The sequence below is a fragment of the Lynx canadensis genome, chromosome B4 (assembly GCF_007474595.2).
Source record: "Lynx canadensis isolate LIC74 chromosome B4, mLynCan4.pri.v2, whole genome shotgun sequence".
NCBI lineage: Eukaryota > Metazoa > Chordata > Mammalia > Carnivora > Felidae > Lynx > Lynx canadensis.
The window spans coordinates 118,809,905-118,832,589 of record NC_044309.1 but is presented as its reverse complement, the minus strand read 5'-3'; the positions used below and the strand labels follow the sequence as shown (position 1 = coordinate 118,832,589).

The following is a 22,685-nucleotide window of genomic DNA, read 5'->3' as shown; positions in this document are numbered from 1 at the left end:
AGCATAAATTAAACATTGTCCTTTTCAAGTAGGATTATTTAAAGGTTCAGTTTAAATTATAATCCACACACAACTATCTGAACGTAAAAGTTCCCAGGTGTCAAACTTTTCTTAGAAACAGATACTAAAATTGAGCAAGAAGAACCTGGTGGTAAGTTACCTCTTTCACAAACACACAAGCCTATAATGTCAAGTGCCAAACCTACACTTCTCACTATAGAGATAGCAGTAGTGATGGACCACTGGTACCTTCCAGTCCCAGATTCCTTTCTCCCTGAAAAGCCAATTGATTTTTCCTCATTTAAAAAATAATTTAGTAGTTCTTACGTAATAGTTTGAAAACCACTAGACTAGTACTTCTCAAACTAATGTGCATATCCATCACCTGGAGCTTTTGTTAAAATACAGATTATTGATTCAGCAGCTCTGGGGCAGGACCTGAGATTCTGCATTCCAAGTAGCAACTTACTCAACTTTGAAGCCACAATTACCAGATGATTCTTTTAAATTAACCACAGAACATCTATCAATGGTTAGTATTATACTAAAGTGTGCTTATATTGTCACTTCTGCTTTCAAGCTAATATTTTATCTAGATAACTGAGGTTTTTATATCCAACTCAGTGCCTATTAATTTTAAAGACAGATGTATTTTACTCTCATCCTGAGACAAGGGCGCTCATCCAGTAAGCATCCTTATTTAGCTGGAAACATTACTACCTAAACCCCACAAGGTACAAACATAGTCTCCTATCTAATTTTTTATTTATCTATATTTGGGATTAGTATTAAAGAGTTTCTCTTTGACTCATAATTAGAAACTCTGGGTTCCTTTTCCTGCTATCAGAAAATATGTGCTGAATGCAAACTTAAGATTGATCAAAAGACAAATGCGTAAACAAATTACACACAAATATGATAAATGTTTATTAACAGTTAAATTCCTGATTATTTGAATAGAAGGGAACAATAGTTTTAATCTGAGGTTCTCAATCCTGGCAGCATAGTATCAAGTGGGGAGCTTCTAAGAGATATCAAATGCCCCCAACCCCACCTTAGTCTAGTTAAGTCAGAATCTCTTCTAGAAGGGGCTTGGGCATAGTTAATTTTTACAGCTCCTGAGGGGATTCTAATGTGCAGCCAGGGTTGAGGACACCCGGTTTAAGATACTATAACTGACTTATGATGCTATCTCAAAGTATTTTCTTAAAACTACTTTCAGTAATGCTTCCTCTTTAATAGTCAATTGCTCAATGCCAATAAAATTAGAACCAGTATTTTAAAAATATTATGGTTTGAGAGTGTATCTGGTATTATCAGTGTATATTAACTATTTTAAAACTCCCCAAAGAATTAAAAATTACATTTCTTGAAAGGGCTAATAAAACTGATAAAATATAAAGACCAGATATTTTATCTACAGCCATGAAGGTGGCATGTGGAAAAATATCCCCTTTCCTTAAAATTGGTTGTCTCCCAAATTCCAGGATTTTCCATTTGTTATATTTTGAACTGAAATAATTTATCAAAAATTTTACCAACATCTACTGAAACTACTATGGTTAATAAAAAAAAATTACATGTTTACATTTCTATTAGTTATCCTTGAATTAAAGGTCAAGTTCCATTTAAATATTCTTTATATTCTTCTGTGGAAAGAAACACAAGAAACACCTTGGTTGCCTGTGGGAATAGCTGGAAAGGGGTGGGAATAGCTGGAAAGGGGTGGGAAAGACACTTCTCACTATAAATCATATATACTTCCTTTTGTCCAGGTTTATTAAATTCTTTGGTTGAGGACTATCAACTAATTTTATTAGTTCTTTGACTATCATCATCTAATTGAGAATTAATCATCTTCACAGAAAACTAATGGAGAACTCTTCACACACCAGAAAAAATATTCTGAAGATTTTTTTCTATCAGAATCCACTATAAACAAGTGACGATTACTGACTGAAAAGAATGAAAAACATTCCTATGTAAAATTAGTAGTTAACGTGATTGCTGTATACTGTTGCCAAAATACTAACTGCAACTTTCATCTACTTTCAGCAAGATGTTCTCCAGCAACTCCTGAATTTATCAGGAGAAAAACAGGAGACAGAAACAAAAACCTTACATTGCCTTTCAATATGCTATCAGGCAAAAAGTTATTTGGAAGACAGTAGGCAGTTGAGGCACAAAAGAATGCAGGAGCTGGGCTATAAAAAAAAGGCTATAGATCTGTCAGTAAAAATACAAGCTCTAAGCAAAAATTTACACAAAACGAAGTTATAAAAAGAAATAGTATTAATTAAAAGCCACCTTACTCTGAATAACTATTAATTTATTAGGTGAAATATGAGTAATATGGTTACTCATATTAATTTAAAAAAAAACACAGAATCCTATTCCTCCATTAGAGAAAGGTACTCTCATACAATGCTGGTGGGAGTGTGAAATGTTTTAACTCTTATGCGGGAGATTTGATAACATCGAGCAAAATTACCCAGTAACTTTACCTCTAGATTTCCCCAAGATAAATTGGCTAAAATATGAAATGATATGTGTAAGGCTGTTCATCAGTTCATCTTTGTATTATCGAAACAGCATAACTGAAAATAATCCAAATATCCACCAAAAGTAAAGTGGCTGAATAAATCCCAGTACATCTATAAAATGTGATAACATGCAGTGGTACAGAGCAATGAGGACGATGGCCATACTGTATTCTGATATGGAGTGATCCTCAGGATATGTGTTTAGATTAACAGGTAGAAATGTGCAAAATTCACTGCCTTTTATGTAAGAAGAGGAGCAAAAATAAATGTATACATCTATACAGTAGGCTTCATGCCTAGCATGGAGCCCTATGCGGGGCTTGAACTCACGACCCTGAAATCAAGACCTGAGCTGAGATCAAGAGTTGGAAGCTTACCCTACTTAGCCACCCAGGCGCTCCCTTAATATTTTCAAAAAGAAAATATTAACCAAAAGTTAACAGAAATAGCTACTTATAAATAAAAGGAACAAAGACAAAGTCCAGATTTCTGACTCTCTTATTTATGCCTAAATAAAACCATATACATTTAAAAATCTGTATGAAAGAAAAAAAATTCACTCGTGACTTTAAGCACAATATTTTGATTTTATGCCCTAACGACAAGAAAAACTGCCCAAACAAACAAACAAACAAACCAAAAACCCAAACTGTGTTTTACCTGCCTTATTATCAAGAGTACTGTATTATTTAGAAACATCTGTATAGTGAAACTAAGTAACTCACGTTTTAAGAACCAAGATACTCAGCATAAAAGAGATACAGATAGAACATCCATAAGTTAGACAGCATTCACAAACTTGACGAATTCATGATTTATGTTTTCCTAAAAAATAAGTACTCCTAGCTCTTCCTAGTAAAAAGGGCTGAAAGCAATGACAACCCAGCAGAAATGCACAACCTAGCATCCACTGTAGGTAGCTTCCAAATGTTTTCAATGAAAAAGATTAGGGTTCTTTGGAAAAAATGTCTGATTTGGTAAAAGGCAGGAAATATACATGAGCCTGGGACATCTTACTGTGCTAGGAAACAAGAAACTATCAAAGACAAACAGCGTCAATAAAAGGACACAGAAACCAACTCAGTAATTCCCACTGAATAAGGATGACACAATTTGAACATGGAAAAAGAATGATGCGTGTAACTGATTCATAAATGAAATATATGAAAACCATGCTAGTTAAGAAATATTTTATTGATCACCTCTCAAAGTGACTAGGGCACTTTAATTTGAAAGTTGGCAAAGTATGCTGGCTCTCTTGTGTGAATTTTATTTCAAAGTAACTATGCAGGTCATGAAAGAAGTTTTTTTTGTTTTTGTTTTTTTTAAGTTTATTTGAGAGACAGCTTGAGTGGGGGAGGGGCAGAGAAAGAGGGAGAGAGAGAATCCCAAGCAGGCTCTGCACTACCAGTACAGAGCCCAACACGGGGCTCGAACCCACAGAGAGGCTAGATCATGACCTGAGCTGAAACCAAGAGTCAAGACGCTTAACCAACTGAGCCACCCAGGAGCCCCATAAAAGTTCTTTATAAAAGAATTCCAGTTTATAGATGTAAAGGAATAAGAGAATAAGAAAAATCACTACCTTATAACCTCAAACAACATAGTGGTTCTAGGCAATAACCATAAATGGCTATCATAACCATTAAATGAAAGGGTGATGTGGAACTTTAAAATGGATGGGTCATGCTTTCAACATCTGAACCTATTACTAATTTAGCATTGTTTTCCTTCTGAAATGATGCAGTATGACAGCCACACCATTTATGAAGTATTCTGGTCAAAGAAACTGAACCTGAATCTATCCAATCCTTTAGTTTGATGCTGTGCAATATGGTAACCACCAGCCACATGTGGCTATTTAAATTTCAGTTAAATAAAATTAAAATTTTAGTTTCTCAACTGCACAAGCCACATTCCAAGTATTCAATAGCCACATGTGGCCAATGGCTACCCCAACGGACAAGAGATATAAAAAACATTTCCATCATCACAGAAAGCCTAGTACACAGCCCTACCACAGGTCTAACTTCCAGTCTACAGGACATATAGGGTTACAGAACAGGAAATTAAATGACAACTGAAGAAGCAATCTGCCAAAACCAGAATATGGGAAATTCTGGAGAACTGACTTGGTTTCTTCACCAAATTAATAGAGGGGAGTGGAGATAGCTACAGGCTTGTGAGATCAAAACAAAACAAAACAAAAATCACCAAATGGTATGTGTAGCTTACTTGGATCCTGATTTGAGTAATTTAATCATAAAAGAGGTATTTCTGAAACTGGAGAAATTTGAACAGATATGAAAAAATTAATGACTTTATTAGGTGTGATAGTATCAGTGTTATATATGTATATATGAAACAGCTATCTTTTCGAGATACATACTGAAAGTACTGACATTTTAATGTATGAAATTATGTTAGAGATTCACTTTAATATATTACAGTAAAAGCAAAATAAAACCAAAAGGAATTTAAAAAGCTAGAGGGTACACGGGAAGATGAACAAAACTGGTAAAACGCTTAAAACAAGTGACACTCTCTGAGTACAGGGTCCTTAAACACTTCCCTCCAATTTTCTTGATGTTTAAGAAGGCCACTATCATCTCCTAAATTTACTCTGTATTTATCCTGTCCCTCAGTTTAGATTCTCCAACTCAATTAAACCATACTTAATACCATCCTCCAACCTGCCTTTTACCTATTATCTGACCAGTCAAGCATTCTTGATGGCACTATACCATCCTGCCTTTATACTGAGAACCAAAATTCTCCATGCTGGTCTATTTCATTGTCCATCACCAGATTCTTCCTAATTTCTCTTTTCATGTTATTTCCTTATTCTTCAGCATGTCCCTGCTGCTAAATAAAAGGGCAATAATATGTTTATTGCAGTACTGGTTTTGTATTAAACAAAATCTTTCATTGAGTGCTCTATACATTCTCTGCAATCCCCAAGCTTATTTCTAACAAATAGTTCTGAAATTCAACTTATCAAGTACATCAAACCAAGGCAGACATAGCTTAAGCAATCAAGAACTTCCTCTGAGGATGTGTGACTTTAAAATGCCAAAGAGAAGATGGAAAAGTTAAATAACCAACTAGACAAATCTTCCAGCTAGACAAATTAAGGATAAGGAAAATGACTCTATGGATAGCTATCTTGTAAAGGTCAGCCAAATCAATGCAAGATTAGAGTCAATAATTTGTTCTCTGTTAGTTCAGTTATACCTGTGCTTATTAGTTCTCTCTTTAGTTTCCTACATTTTCCTTTTGAAAAACTGTACCCTGCCTCACCCACAAATGAAAAAGAATTTTCACCTCAAATAAGGAAAGAAAAGTATGGTTTTAGGAACAGACTAGCTTCAGAGTTGAGGGAAAAGCCACAGAAGACCAGCAAAAGTAGAAGCAAAATTAGAAATCTAGACAAAGATACAATATAAAATCCATCCTTTCCTTTAAAAAAAAAAAAAATGCTTAGGCATTTCCAACCTTTTAAAATATTTCCCTTGAAAGTATGACTGGCTTTGAATCACACTTAGCACAGAATCAAACACAAATGAGACATTTATTAAACACTAGGCTCTTGCAGTTAAGTACAGGCTATGCTACTGACAAAAAACATGAAGTTTAGATTTCTAAGGCCATTTAATGAACAATGGAATGAACACCTCATTGAGGGCTGGAATTTGGGTGTCAACTATTAACCAAAGGCAAGGACATAAGCAAATTAGTGCTGTCAGATTATTTATACCTGAACACAGCGATCAGAAAACTAAAGATACCTGATTGTGTTCAACTCTTCTTTGCTTGAGTGTTACTGGAGTCTTTGCTCTGCCCTTTAGTGGTTCTCTCTTCTCAAGCTTGAGCTCTATTTTAGAGTCTGGAAATAACATCGGAGAAACATTACTCTCGGAACTACACAATAAACTACAATGTCATCCTCACTACTCTGGAACCTTCGTTTTAGACATTCTTATTAAAACAAGTTTACCTACTGGTTATTACCTCAATAGACTACAACTGTTCAACTGTAATTTCTGTCTTTAAAAAGTTTACTTCCCCATTCATATTTTATTCATATTTGTTTATCTCCCCCACTCCTTACGATTTATTCTCCTCTCCTTTTTCTGGATCTAGTAGCCTAAAACATAAAGTGAATTCAAACTGCCCATGGAGGCTTTTCACTCAAAACAGCTTGGATGTGGGAAAAGGACATTAAAACACAGTTGTTACCATTCTTTTGTCCATACAGTGCATAACTACTATATGAATAAAGATTAGCTATTAAAATTTGAAATATGGAAGAACAAAAGCTATAGGGAATTTTAAGGCTGAAAATACCTGCATGGTATCAAGCCTCTAATAATAATAAATAGATGTGGTGACATTAATACTTTAGGGCAGTTTAAAAGTCCTCCCTTCTGATTTGATGTGATTATAAAAAACCTGGGTACAACTGAGGTTAGAAGAATCCCACTTACATAAAATAAAACTCACAGGTCATTTCTCCTCCTCTCCATAATAAAAAACATTTCTTTGAAGAGAAGCTAGTGCATATATATTAGTTAGCATATCACCACGATGCCAACAACTCAAATATATCTTTTATAGTCTTCAATGTTCCATTCACCTAGCCTTCGTTTTTTGTCACCATTTGAAGAGCTAGATTTTTTAAGTTTTATTTATTTAAATAATGTCTACACCCAACATGGGGCTTGAACTCATGACCCCAAGAGTCGCATGCTCTTCCAACTGAGCCAGCCAGGTGCCTCAGAAGAGCTAGACTTTTAAAGACTTGTAAAAATTTTAGTTAACTTCCACATTTTGTGGCCATTTATCAAAGTATAGCAAAATCAATGTCACTGTTACTACTAAAACTTCTATTACCAAAAATTTAAGTTAGATTATTTTCCTACCAGAAACAGAAATGGGAGTCAATTCTTAAACAAAAAGCTTAGTTTTGCATGAACCCAATGCACTGGTGCTAAAAAAAGTAGTCAGGATAGGTATGTTTTTGCTAATTATCTAGTCTGGTACTAGTCAGTCCACAGTCTACTTGCAAGTCTCCCCAAAAATAAACAGTGATTTTTACCATCTTAGCTCAAATAGTTCAATCTTTACTTAGGATTAAGGTACCAACACTACCCCCCAACCCCAAACTTCTATTAAATGGACTTATTAATATATTTATGTTTAGGATAATCCTTAGCATTATAAACCTTATATTTTATTAACTCCGAATCTAAAAATTAGAAATCACAAAGTAACGAACCCAGTAGTAGTTGAGCAGAAATGGATAAAACAATGAAGGTATCTGGTCACAGAGTAATTCTTCTCACAAATTTAAATTCTAACAGCCAATAAAAACATAGTGTTTAACAGAAGAAAAACCACAAAACAATACTTAGAATATTTTCAACTATACCACTGGAATCTCAAGAGAGTTTCAATGAAGAAATGGAAAAGGGATGTTCATCCACAAATACCTAACTTGTTGCAACTCTGAGAATAAAACACACATACAACATGTTTCTGGAGACCACACAATACTGTTCAAATTACAACTTTATTGAATTTGCAGAAGCATTCTACAGTAATACATTTAAAAAAATCACATTGCACTTAGTAGGTACATGTATACATGTACATTCCAGAAGACAAATAACAAACAAAATTACTCCCAAGAAGCTGCAAAGATGGACACGTATAATAAGAATATAGTAATGGCTAGGAGTACCAAAGGGACTATACTTTGCTGATACTTAATACTACTATTTTCAATAAGAATACAAAGAAATTTGATTATCAAATGCCTCTACAGTTAGACTCATCTTACAGTCATAAAAATGAAAACAGAATATACTGCTTTATACAAACAAAGTATAATATGATTTCTTATAAAATTTTTTAAAAACCAGTAACAAATTTGCTTTCAAAATTTAGATTAAGTCTAATCATCCATGAACCACAACATAACTTGAAAGTGTTATTTAAAAAAAAAAGCGCCCCACTTTTCCAGTGTCTAGTTCATCTGACAAACTACAGTGATAGTGAGAATGTACTCTTTTAGAATTTTATTGTTTAGAGCAGTATTTTTAAAAAATGTTTAGTTTTGAAGGAGAGAGTAACAAAGCATGAATGGGGGAAGGGCAGAGAGAGGGAGACACAGAATCTGAGCGGGCCCCCAGGCTCTGAGCTGTTAGCACAGACCCTGATACAGGGCTTGAACTCACAAACTGTGAAATCACGACCTGAGCCAAAGTTGGACACTTAACCAACCGAGCCACCCAGTCACCCTGTTTATAGCAGTATTTTGCAAAGCATGGTCCATGAACTGTTTACTACCAGTCCTTCATAGAAATGAGACACTTGCACTGGAATGTAAATTGGCACACTGTTTCATCAATAAAATTTTGCCACAAAAATAAACCCTGTCATTGATCTAAAAAGCGCCTCTAGATCCAAATTCTGGTGCATACTTATCTTGTCTGTAGATCAGTGACTGTCTGCAGACTGGCACTTTGAATTGCACTGATCTAGAATATTATGAAGGAATACAGAAGTAAAAAAAACAAAAGTGAGAAATAAAAAAAAAAATGTGGACAAGTTCCAGAAAGTGAAAAGATATTTAGTAATATTTAAATCTGTGAAGGGGCGCCTGGGTGGCGCAGTCGGTTAAGCGTCCGACTTCAGCCAGGTCACGATCTCGCGGTCCACGAGTTCGAGCCCCGCGTCGGGCTCTGGGCTGATGGCTCAGAGCCTGGAGCCTGTTTCCGATTCTGTGTCTCCCTCTCTCTCTGCCCCTCGCCCGTTCATGCTCTGTCTCTCTCTGTCCCAAAAATAAATAAACGTTGAAAAAAAAAAATTTAAAAAAAAAAAAAAAAAAAAAAAAAAAAAAAAAAAAAAATAAATAAATCTGTGAAGACTCCACTTATATTCTATTTAGTGGAATTTCCTTAGTTTTGGAGAATTGTAAAATCTTAAGTAAAACAGGAGAGAGTGAACTATATGAGGCAAAGATTCTTTAAATTGTTTATATCAGGCTTTTTCTATCACAGCAACCTAAAAAATAAAAAAGGCAGTACTATGTAGGCAATTTTATACTGTAATTTGATAGGCAGAAGTTTGACTTTGAAAACAGCCCAATCTGGAGACTAAAAAGATCTTTAAAGAAAATCCTGGCAAAAAGCAATTAAAAGTACTTGAACTTCTTAGAAAAGCTGCTATGTTCCCCATATTAAAGATCAAATAAGGTGTCTTTATTCTTAACTTTATTAGTGTTTATTTCCACGCTTTTTAATTACTTTGTATACTTCTCCTCCAAATAATGTTCCACCTTTAAAAGGAGTAACAGCCAGCTTATTCTTAGAAGCTGTATTAATTTTACAGTCCTTCAGCCAGAGATATCGGCGACCTAAAGTGGCAGATCCCATGCTATGGGCAGCCATCTTTACTTCATCAAATGCAGCCTCACAAAGAAATGAGGCTGCATCATATGTTTTGCTCAGAATCCCAAGTGCCTGCTGCATATGACTAGGATCTGAACTAAGGATTTGTGCAGCCTGACTGATGTCTGCCTGCAGAGCCCGAACTACAAAGGCAGTATGGGTTGCAATCTGCAATGCTGATGCTGCAGCTTCATATGTTCTACAAAGTACTAAGTCCAACTGTTTATCACAAGACTCAGTAGAAGCTGCCTGAATACCTACGGGTGGAGCCGCTTCAGAAATAAGCCCCAGTATTTCATCATCTACTTTTGGAACTGATAATATCTGTGCTGCCTCTCTGGAGGAAATTGGATACTTGCATGCCAATGAAGGCAGTTGCCTGTCAATTTGCTGCCACTCCTCTTCAATTACTTTTAAAATAGATTCATGGAAGGGAAAAGATAGTTCTGGGGCATCTATTTTCTCATGTTGTGACTGCTTAGACATTTCTATGCCTAAAGTAGTGAGTGAGTGAGAAACAACAGTTTTGGCAAAAGAAGACATAACTTCAGATCCAGGTGTATTTTGAAATGCCACAAAGGAACCTGAATCCTTTTCGTCTACTGACTTTTCACTGAGTCTAGGGAATTTTCGTGGAGGAGACAGAGATTCGGTTTCTTGAAAATCAGATCGATCAATTCTCTTCCATCTGTTTTCTACATCCAGTGGGGGTGTAGAGTTTGAAGTCCCAGGCAAACTCCCTACCCCACCCTGGGCCAACAGAGAATTGACATAATCTCTGATTGCCTGAGCAAGTGGTGGAGAAATTACTTGTGAGCTCCCAGACTCTTCTAGTGCTTTCCTTTCACTGGAGAGAACTGACTGATCTGAAACATGGGACCTCTCAGTACACAATGGTTGAATTCCACTTTTCTCTCCACGGTAAATATTTTCTACTATATCTTTATAGCAAGTAGTGGTGGTTTCTTTAATCAGTGAAGGAGAAGCTGCAGCAGAGACCAACATGGCAGCGAGTTCATGCTGAAATGATGCCGAAGAACTTTTCTCTAAACATCTATCATGGCTAGACTTGGAGGAAGTAAACAAATTCCCTCCAGAGGCTAACTTCTGCAACTGTTCCCTGCCAGGCAAGGTTGTGGCAATAAGAGGTTCCCTAGGTGGGTCTCCCTTAGAAGTATGAACTTTCTTAGCTGCCTGTAGTTCAGTCCTGCCCAAAGGAGGACAGGTGGAGATTTCAGGAAAAGAAATACCCTGAAAAAATCCACCAGAGGGAGCAGTTGGAAGTTCAGAAAAAGGAACAAAATCCCTAGTGGACTTCACTTTCTTGTGTTCTTTCTTCTTTCCTGTAGAGGCAAAAGAGGCAGGAAGTTTAAGCATTACTTGTGTTTAAGCTGATTTATTTTTTTGCCTCTTTGCTAACATAGTGCTGTTGAAGGAAAAAACTATATTTCATATTCTGAACAACCAATCTGACACTCTGTGCCCTGGCAGGCAATGCTTATGGAGATATAAGCAATTTGGGTCAAATTAAATAATCATGAAATTGACGAACAAGTCATATGAATTAAAACTTTATAAATATCAAGTTGTTCTTATTATAGAAAGGTCATTGTTTCATGTACTAGTTAAAAAAAATACTTAACTATGGTCAAATTTTCTTAAAATAGTCTACTAATAACATGTCAAAATGTTTGCTTTTCATAGTTGCCCTGAGATCACATTATCTAGCAAAAACTATAAATTTAAATGCCTACCAATAGAAAATGGAGATTGTATTCTAAATACTACCACTATATATTAATTGCAAGAAATAAAATGGACATATAAGTAATAAATTAGTAAGATGAGATCTCAATAGTATTAACAGAATGGAGAAAAGCAAGTAATAAGATTTAGCATTATATTTATATACATTTTTAAAAGTTCAAAATAATATCATGTTATTAGATACATATGAAAAAGTATTTAAAAATGGGTTGGAAAGATAAACACCAAATTAATGATAGCGGTTGCTTCTGTGTTGATAATACTTGGAAAGGGTAAGTGGGAAAACTTCACCGTTATTTTTAATACTTTATTCTTAGAAAAATGAAATAAGCAAAAAAATAATTTTATCTTCTTCATGGTTACTGTATCTTAGAAGTCTGAAAAAAATTACATATATTCGATTAATATCATTTAAAATTTTACCTTCTTCATTGTCACTGTATCTGTCCGAGTCATTACTTCCATTCTGTCTCATATTTTCTGCTGATGAAGAAATCGTTGGCAGAGGAGTTGACGATCTTGACTCTGTTCCCTGTTCCCTCAGTTTCAACAGTTTTTTCTCATATAGCTTTCTGGTTGTTCCTGTATGAAGGCAGTACTTGCTTTAATATCTGTATTTTCTTATTTAAGATCCTGCTTATCGTATTTACCAACATTAAAATGTTGCATTCATGCTTAACTTTTTTTTTTTTTAAACGTTTATTCACTTTTGAGAGACAGAGATAGAGTGAGTGGGGGAGGGGTAGAGAGGGAGGGAGACACAAAATCCAAAGCAGGCTTCAGGCTCTGAGCTACCAGCAGAGCCCGACGTGGGGCTCAAACCCCGGGACCGTGAAATCACGACCCAAGCTGAAGTTGGACGCTCAACCGACTGAGCCACCCAGGTGCCCCAACACTTTACTTTTCTAAATTTAAGTGATTAAAAATACCATATAAAGGATTCTTTCCTAAAATAGGTGTTTTGCCGAGATTTTAATACATACATGATTATGTTTCTTTTAGTAGCATGGAATACACAGATTGATATAAATCTTTTTTTTTTTTTAAGTTTGAGAGTAAGCACCCATGTGCGGGAGGGGGGGAGAGAGAGAGAGAGGGAGGGAGGGAGGGAGGGAGGGAAGGAGGGGAGAGAGAATCCCCAACAGACTCCACACTGTCATGGTAGAACCTGTCAAACTCACAAACAGTAAGATCGTGACCTGAGCCAAAATAAAGAGTCAGACACTTAACTGACTGAGCCACCAGGCATCCCTGGTATAATCTTATTATAGATCACCTACTAAAGAGCCATGTATGACTGAGTATTTTTGATTGAAAAGCTTTAGCCTTTGTACATTTTCCAGTACTATGTAAATAGCATTTGCCTTATAGAAAAAAATCATTTTTATAAACAGACTGCATTCCTCTCAATACTATGATAAAAATCCCACAAATCTCAGAGATTAATATGCCTATAAAGAGCCATTCAGTTATGGGTAAAGAAAAGTCATCTACAGTTTTTTAGTCGAATATTATTTTCATATAACATTGTGTAAATTTAAGGTGTTAAATCACATTTAGATGTAAGTACTTTGTGATCAAATGACCTTTTATAGAAAATGTGTGCCACAAAATAGAAATTGTATACCAATTAGACAGCAAAGTAAAATTGATTACGAACACATTTTTAACACATTTCAACATGAATGACAATTTAAAGCCAAAAACAGCTTTTATTTTCTATTTTACACTAACTGTATGTCCCTCTGGTTTCTTTTTCTTTTTTAATGTTTATTTATTTTTGAGAGAGAGAAAGAGTGCGAGTGGGGGAGGGACAGAGAGAGAAGGCAACACAGAATCCGAAGAAGGCTCTAAAATCTGAGCTGTCAGCAGAGTCCGACACAAGGCTCGAACCCACGGACTATGAGATCATGACCCGAGCCAAAGCTGGACACTTAACTGACTGAGCCACCCAGGCACCCCTCTGTGGTTTCTAGAAGATGAACAAAATGATGGGGTGCCTGAGTAGCTCAGTTGGTTGAGCCTCTGGCTCTGTTTCAGCTCAGGTCATGATCTCATGGTTCATGGGACTGAGCCCTGCATCGGGCTCCTCACTGGTAGTGTGGAACCTGCTTGGAATTCCCTCTCTCCCACTCTGCCCCTCCCCCACGCATGTGCGCACACTCGTGCTCTCTCCCTCAAAACAAAGAAATAAACTTAAAAAGAAAAAAAGATGATTAAAATGATAATACACTTTTTTTTAAAGAAACAACACAGATCTCAAAATGTTACATAAGTAGCTGCAAGATGAACAGTTAGCTAGGGAGGGGAAAGTGGAAAGATGTTGTCAAAGGGTACAAAATTTCTGCAAGATGACTAAGTTCTGCAAATCTAATGTACAGAATGGGCTATAGTTAAGAATACACCTGAAACTTGTGAAAAATGTAGACCTTAAGTGCTCTCACTACACATTCAGACACAAAATAAAACAGTGAGGTGATGGATGTTAATTGGCTTGATCATGTTGATCATTTCACAATATATACGTCTACAAAAACATCAAGTTAAACACACACACCATATAATACAACTTTTGTCAAGTATACCTCAATAAAGCTGGGAAACAATGAACAGCTGGTATACCAATATATATAAAACGTACATTGATACACAATACACATATTCGCAGCATCTCCCTTTTGGAATTTTAAATGAAAAAATTAAATATCAAATATCTGTTAGTAGTTATATTCACAGGCTTATTACCAGCTATGTGGAAGTACTATGTTAAATAAAACAAAAGAAAAACATTCTAAATTCTTGTTTGCAACTTTACCTATAGAAAAAAAAAAACAAATCTAGAGGCACCTGGGTGGCTCAGACTCTTGATTTCAGCTCAGGTCATGATCTCATGGGTTTGTGTGATAGAGGCCTGTGTTGGGCTCTACACTAACAGCATGGAGCCTGCTTGGGATTCTTTCCTCTCTCTCCTTCTGCCCCTCCCCTGCTTGCACACATGCTCTCTCGCTTGCTCCAAAAAAAAATTAAATTAAAAAAAAATTCAAATTTCCAGTGTTCAAAACTTTACATAACTTAGAAGACCAAAATACACCTTTCTCATCTTGAGGTTTCTGTCAAGACCCTCCAGAATTAAAGCAAAACCAGCCTTGCAAAATCACTGACAGTAACCAAATGATGGAAATCCAGTATATTATATTAAGTTCCAAGTTTTCTTTTAGTTTGTTCTTTAAGGGATCATTCTTGAATTCCAGTCAAAACAAGACTTTAAAAATGTTATTTAAAAAAAAATTTTTTTTTATTTTATATATGAAATTTATTGTCAAAATGGTTTCCATACAACACCCAGTGCTCATCCCAAAAGGTGCCCTCTTCAATACCCATCACCCACCCTCTCCTCCCTCCCACCCCCCATCAACCCTCAGTTTGTTCTCAGTTTTTAATAGTCTCTTATGCTTTGGCTCTCTCCCACTCTAACCTCTTTTTTTTTTTTTTCCTTCCCCTCCCCCATGGGTTCCTGTTAAGTTTCTCAGGATCCACATAAGAGTGAAACCATATGGTATCTGTCTTTCTCTGTATGGCTTATTTCACTTAGCATCACACTCTCCAGTTCCATCCACGTTGCTACAAAAGGCCATATTTCATTTTTTCTCATTGCCACATAGTATTCCATTGTGTATATAAACCACAATTTCTTAATCCATTCATCAGTTGATGGACATTTAGGCTCTTTCCATAATTTGGCTATTGTTGAGAGTGCTGCTATGAACATTGGGGTACAGGTGCCCCTATGCATCAGTACTCCTGTATCCCTTGGATAAATTCCTAGCAGTGCTATTGCTGGGTCATAGGGTAGGTCTATTTTTAATTTTCTGAGGAACCTCCACACTGCTTTCCAGAGTGGCTGCACCAATTTGCATTCCCACCAACAGTGCAAGAGGGTTCCCATTTCTCCACATCCTCTCCAGCATCTATAGTCTCCTGATTTGTTCATTTTGGCCACTCTGACTGGCGTGAGGTGATACCTGAGTGTGGTTTTGATTTGTATTTCCCTGATAAGGAGCGACGCTGAACATCTTTTCATGTGCCTGTTGGCCATTCGGATGTCTTCTTTAGAGAAGTGTCTATTCATGTTTTCTGCCCATTTCTTCACTGGGTTATTTGTTTTTTCGGGTGTGGAGTTTGGTGAGCTCTTTATAGATTTTGGATACTAGCCCTTTGTCCGATATGTCATTTGCAAATATCTTTTCCCATTCCGTTGGTTGCCTTTTAGTTTTGTTGGTTGTTTCCTTTGCTGTGCAGAAGCTTTTTATCTTCATAAGGTCCCAGTAATTCACTTTTGCTTTTAATTCCCTTGCCTTTGGGGATGTGTCGAGTAAGAGATTGCTACAGCTGAGGTCAGAGAGATCTTTTCCTGCTTTCTCCTCTAAGGTTTTGATGGTTTCCTGTCTCACATACAGGTCCTTTATCCATTTTGAGTTTATTTTTGTGAATGGTGTGAGAAAGTGGTCTAGTTTCAACCTTCTGCATGTTGCTGTCCAGTTCTCCCAGCACCATTTGTTAAAGAGACTGTCTTTTTTCCATTGGATGTTCTTTCCTGCTTTGTCAAAGATGAGTTGGCCATACGTTTGTGGGTCTAGTTCTGGGGTTTCTATTCTATTCCATTGGTCTATGTGTCTGTTTTTGTGCCATAAAAAAAATTTTTTTTAAGGTTTATTCATTTTTCAGAGACAGAGTGTGAGAGGGGGAAGGGCAGAGAGAGAGGGAGACACAGAATCTGAAACAGGGTCCAGACTCTGAGCTATCAGCACAGAGCCTGACGTGGGGCCCGAACTCACTGACAGCGAGTTCATGACCTGAGCCGAAGTTGGAGGTTTAACTGACTGAGCCACCCAGGCGCCCCTAAAAATGTTAATTTTAATGATAACTGAAAATGGGTACTATGCTAGGAATTGATGGAGTTCCTTTTTTTTTTTTTAATGTTTATTTATTTTTGAGAGAGAGAGAGAGAGAGACGGTGGGAACTGGGGAGAGGCAAAGAGAGGGAGACACAGAATCCGAAGCAGGCTCCAGGCTCCGAGCTGTCAGCACAGAGCCCGATGTGGGGCTGGAACTCATGAACGGTGGTGAGACTGTGACCTAAGCTGAAGTCGGATGCCTAACCAAACTAAACCACCCAGGCATCCCTAACTTGAGTTCTATTAACAAGTCCGTCACTAATTTATTAACTTGGATGAATTTGGCCAGCTGTGTCACTTCAAATTTTCTTCAATTGTCATGTAAGACTCCTATGTCTCACCAGGTAGCTGTGACATGAGCACAATATGAAACAATTTCAACAACAGAGGTAATCTTGGAGATTATCTAAGTTCATTTCTCTCATTTTATTTTCCTTATTTATAGTTAAAGAAATTGTGTCCTGGTCATATAAATGATTAATGACACACTGGTCCTTAGAACCCAAACTCTAACTGCTAGACAAGACAGGAAAACAATTTGGGGCACTTACAGAAAACATAACTTGACATTTTACCAACTTACCCACAATAGGACCAGGATTCACTCCATATTTCACAAGCTGATCCAAAAGATCTTCATTAGTGAGCTCTGTTACATCTAGATCATCTTTATCTTCTAGTCTGGGTTTATCAGTTTTCTTTGTGGCTTTCTGTAAACAAAGTCCGGTTATCATTTCCACATGAATTAAAGTGTTCACCTATTTTATAAGTCACACTGTATACAATATAAACATGCAAATTCACCCTCCAATTTATAGCTTTATTAGGCCTTAGCAATTTTATTAAGAACAACTCATTATTTGAAGATATTTTTTAAGTTTAATTGTAACAACTCAAATTTGTAAACATTACTATTAAAAACAGTTTTGGCTAACCTATCTAAAGAGGAGGTGGCGTCATCAAAAATTCAAGAGTAAACAGCAAGGGTTTAAAGACTTTCACCCAGATAATCAGAGATACAATTTACTACTACTGACCACTTAAATAATCCTTAAAAATTTAAATTATTCTATAAGAGCTTATGACTTTACCATAAAGATATTTCTTAGTTATATTTAAAAATGATTTCCTTTAATTTAAACAAGCATATCAGAATCTATGAAACCCAGATGAATATTCAGTAGCTTTAGTAGCCAGTGTCTGACCACGAAGGAAGTCAAACTTTTTGACTATTACCTCTTAGTACAGCTCTGTCAGCACATTTAGTTCTATATGGCTGTTTCACTTAGAAAAGTTCAGAGAACATGGAACAAGCTTTGAGAGAAATTTCAAAGGAAGTTTCCAGCATAACTTAAGCAATGGCAGTATTTGCTGGAAAAATGTAAACATTCCAAGGTTAAACAAGAGAAGAAAGCAGAAGTGTGGGTGTCTTCTAGGGTTATGGCAAATAGCCCTACAAAATGCCTCAGTAACCCCAGAAAGCCTCAGAGAATTGAACAAAAAATAGCTGTTTGAATAATGGCTACAAGTATCAAAGTCAGTTTAGGCCCAAATTTCTATTTTAGGCAAATGAGTCAATACTGTGTCTTTCAACTGCCTGACTCAGGCAGAGTATGTGACTCTTGTTCACGGGGTTGTGAGTTCGAGCCCCACGGTGGGTATAGAGATTAATTAAAAGAAAAAATAATGCATTCTAGGGGTGCCTTGGTGGCTCTGTCAGTTAAGTGTCTGACTTCAGCTCAGGTTGTGATCTCACGGTCCATGAGTTTGAGCCCCACACCAGGCTCTGTGCTAACAGCCCAGAGCCTGAGCCTGCTTTGGGTTCTGTGTCTCCCTCTCTTTGTCCCTCCCCTGCTTGTGCTCTGTCTCTCTCTCTCTCAAAAACAAACATTAAAAAACTAAAAATAAATACTGCATTCTAGAAATATTTTATGCAAAATGGTGAAAACCATAGTTGTATGGACTGCTTACTTTCAATGATGCTGAGGGGGAGAAAGAAAAATCAGGCATGATTTGGCCATGTATTAGAATTTCTATTTTGGGGGTGCCTGGGTGGCTCAGTTGGTTGAGTGGCAGACTTTGGATCAGCTCTTGATCTCATGGTTTTTGAGTTTGAGCCCCACATCAGGCTCTCCGCTGTCAAGACGGAGACTGCTTTGGATCTCCTCTCCCCCTCCCTCTACCCCTCCCCGCTTGTGCTCTGGCACTCTATCTCAAAAATAAACAAACATTAAAAAATAAAAGAATTTCTGAATGAAATCTTGCCATTTGTAACAACATGGATGGAACTAGGATATTACGCTAAGTGAAATAAGTCAGTCAGAGAAAAAGTATCCCATATTTTCAATCATATGTGGAATTTGAGAAACTTAACAGAAGACCATGGGGGAAGGGAAAGGGAAAAAATAATTTCAAACAGAGAGGGAGGCAAACCATAAGAAGACTGTTAAATACAGAGAACTGAGGGTTGATGGAGGAGAGGCAGGGGAGACAGGAAAATGGGTGATGGGTATTGAGGAGGGCACTTGTTGGGAGGAGCACTGGGTGTTGTAGTAAGTGATGAATCATGGGAATCTACTCCCGAAGTCAAGCGCACACTGTGTATTACCTAACTTCACAATAAATTATATTTAAAAATAAATAAAAAAATAAAAAAATAAAGTTATAGGATTTCCAAAAGTAATTTTTTAGCAAAATTAAAATTTGAAATATTTTATATAAAGCAAGATTATGAGAAATTATTTTTTAAAGATAACTGCTAACAAGAATAATGATATCGATTCAAGAGAAATCTTTTAACTAAAAAATGGCTGTGAAACTGATGGTACTTTCAGAAAGCTTTAATACACATATTGTGCTAGTTTAGGATCAGGCTCAAATCTTTAAGCAACTTACACATTGATATCAAAAGTTGCCAAGAATCTAAGAGTTTATACATCATAGCCTTGCATTCTTTAAACACTTTTTAAAAATCAAATAGACCAAATCTTGTGTTAGTGACCTACTTGAATTTTCCAAAAAAGTGTGGACAGGTTGGGAAGAAAAACTTCCTTGTATAACATACTTTTAAATAAAAGAAAATCAAAAAAAAAAATAAATAAAAAAAAATAAATAAATAAAAAAAAGAAAATCACCTCCCACTCTAAGAATGTTCAAATTCTACTATCAACAAAACATTCAAAAATTTTAATTCTTACAGAAGCCTGAGGTTTTCAAGAAATCTCTTTCTTTGGCACTCACCAGTTCCACCTATTTGTTTTTTTTTTTAATTTTTTTTTAACGTTTATTTATTTTTGAGACAAAGAGAGACAGAGCATGAACGGGGGAGGGGCAGAGAGAGAGGGAGACACAGAATCAGAAGCAGGCTCCAGGTTCTGAGCCATCAACCCAGAGCCCGACTCTCAGACCGCGAGCTCACAGACCGCGAGATCGTGACCTGAGCTGAAGTCAGATGCTCAACCGACTGAGGCACCCAGGCGCCCCAGTTCCACCTATTTGTAAACATACTTTATCTTCTCCAGAAAAACTCCTTGAGCAATAGTCCCTAAATCTGGCTTGTTATCAAAACCTCAAAACTTCTGGAAGTTACCCCTATTTTAAAAAGTCTTAACCCCATTCTGAGATCTAATCTTGGGCCTGAGAATCTGTATTTTAATGTGTATCTCAGGTGTTCTGGATGCAGCATTTAAGAGGGTAGCAGAAAGAAGAGGCACTGTCATATTCATAATGTATCCCAAGCATCTAAAATTTAAAAAGGACTGACAAAGGAGTAGGTAGTTGATAGCTGTTTTCTTGAATGAATTAATGAGTGTCATCTGGGGAGGGAAAAATAGGTCATTCTTAAAAACCCATTTGTTATTAAGAAATAACAAAGACTTGGGGTGCTTGGGTGGCTCAGTCGGTTGGGCACCTGGGTGGCTCAGTTAAGTGCCCAACTTGGGCTCAGGTCATGATCTCACAATTTATGGGTTCGGGCCCCGTGTTGGGCTCTGCGCTGACAGCTCAGAGCCTACAGCCTGCTTTGCATTGTGTCTCCCTCTCTGTCTCTCCCCTGCTTGTGCTCTCTCTCAAAAATAAATAAACATTAAAAAAATTTTAAGAATAACAAGGGCTTATCAAATCAAGCAGAAAACCAACTCTTAATATTTTCTTAAAACATAATGAAAGATTACAGCTGTACAAAGAAATCTTGAGGCCAACAAACCAGCTTATGCAAAGTCAAGCAAAGCAGGAGTTCATAACAGGCTACCTGATTTTTATTTTTAATTTGTAGGGAGAAAAGTTCCAGAAATGTAATGCCATTTAGAAAAAAAAATTTTTTTAAACATTTATTCATTTTTGAGAGACTGAGTGCAAGCAGGGGAGGGCAGAGAGAGAGGGAGACACAGAATCCAAAGCAGGCTCCAGGCTCTGAGCTGTCAGCACAGAGCCAGATGCGGGGCTCGAACTCACAAACCATGAGACTACGAGAATTTTATTCCTTTAAGTAAAATCACATACTCTTAGTTTCATTCAGTTAAAAATACTAGGTACCTAGTATGTGCCAGGCACTGTTCTCCAGTTTCTTCCCAACTACCAGATGATCTCTAACATCTTTTTCAACTTTAAAATCCAACAGTTCTTTGATATCACCTATGAGCTACTATTATTTTCATTTTTTTAAGTTTTAAGTAGGCTCTATGAGCAACGAAGGGCTTGAACACATGACCCTGAGATTAATAAAAGTTGCATGCCCTACTGACTGACCCAGCCCGGAGCCCCCAGCTACTCCTATTTTTAAATTTCTACCATTAGTAGCAAGATTAGTATAACAATAATTATTTTTATAAAATAGATTCTACTGAGCACTTAGTATGTACCAAATTGTGTTCTGAGTACCTTCCTTACATGTATTATAGAATCCTAAAGATCCTATGAAATAGATACTAACACCCCCATTTTACAAGAGAGGACACTGAAGTTCAAAGATGCACAGCTAACTCTAGCAATATAGTAACATTTGAACAAAGTATGCATACATCACTTTCACAAAGTTACCTCATCCAATTCTGAAAAAAAAAAATATTATGGTAACATTGTATTGCTCTGGCGCTAAGTAAACACAAAAAATTTCAGAAATCACATGCTTTAATAGGGATCAACTGCTGAGCACTAGACACCTTAACAAATTATCTCTTGTAATCCTCAATTAAGTAGCTACTAGTAGTTACTAGATTATTCCTATTTTCCAGGTGAAAATTGATCTGATAGGCAATGTTCATCTTTCAAGAAGGTCCTCTGAATAAGTGTCAGAGCTGGAAATTTAATGTACTATATAACTCTGATTCAGAAGTCCACACTTAACACCTTATTGTAGACTATGGTAGTCAATTTATGATTTAATTAACATACTTTTTACTGTTGTCCTCCATGTCTTTAAATATTTCTTAAGAATTCATGATCCACTTGATCAGACCATTCAAGAATGCTATGCTCCATTAGATTCTAAATAGCTGCAACTGCTTTGCACCTTAGAACAAAAAGGCAGATTGCCAACTTTTTGAATGTTTATTTTTCTGTCGGCAATCCAGGTAATTTTAACACCTAAAAATGCTGGTGTCATCAAGATGCATAAAATAAAAAGTTTAAAAGAAAACTAAAACCAAAAACCAAATTTTGAATATGCAAGTATTTTTGTCATATCACACCAAATGAATCTAAGAAACCATGGCTATGGCTGAAATGGAAAGTGGTTCTCCTTTAATTAAAAATATTCTGGGGCCCCTGGGTGGCTCAGTCAGTCAGGCATCTGACTCTTGATTTTGGCTCAGGTCATGATCTCTCAGTTCGGTGAGTTTGAGCCCTGTGTTGAGTTCTGTGCTGACACTGCAGAACCTGTTTGGGATTCTCTCTCTCTGCCTCTCGCTGTTCTTCCCCCACTTGTGTGTGCTCTCACAGTCGTGGGATGGAGAACCATGTAGGGCTCC

At 36.6% G+C, this 22,685-nt stretch overlaps 1 protein-coding gene across 5 annotated transcripts in view; it reads right to left on the bottom strand.

Moving 5' to 3' along the window:
- Positions 1–22,685, bottom strand: part of TMPO (thymopoietin) — a 32,365-nt gene that overhangs the window by 5,764 nt on the left and 3,916 nt on the right. For 4 of the 5 annotated variants that reach the window (XM_030323458.2, XM_030323459.1, XM_030323462.1 and 1 more), the window contains exons 2-4: positions 17,303–17,429; positions 12,188–12,346; positions 6,332–6,429 (exon numbers count right to left, since the gene is read on the bottom strand). In XM_030323458.2, coding sequence (XP_030179318.1) covers positions 6,332–6,429; positions 12,188–12,346; positions 17,303–17,429 — 384 coding nt within the window. Of the gene's footprint in view, positions 1–6,331; positions 6,430–9,466; positions 11,341–12,187; positions 12,347–17,302; positions 17,430–22,685 lie in introns of those variants that run through there. The other variant, XM_030323457.1, reaches the window with a different exon arrangement.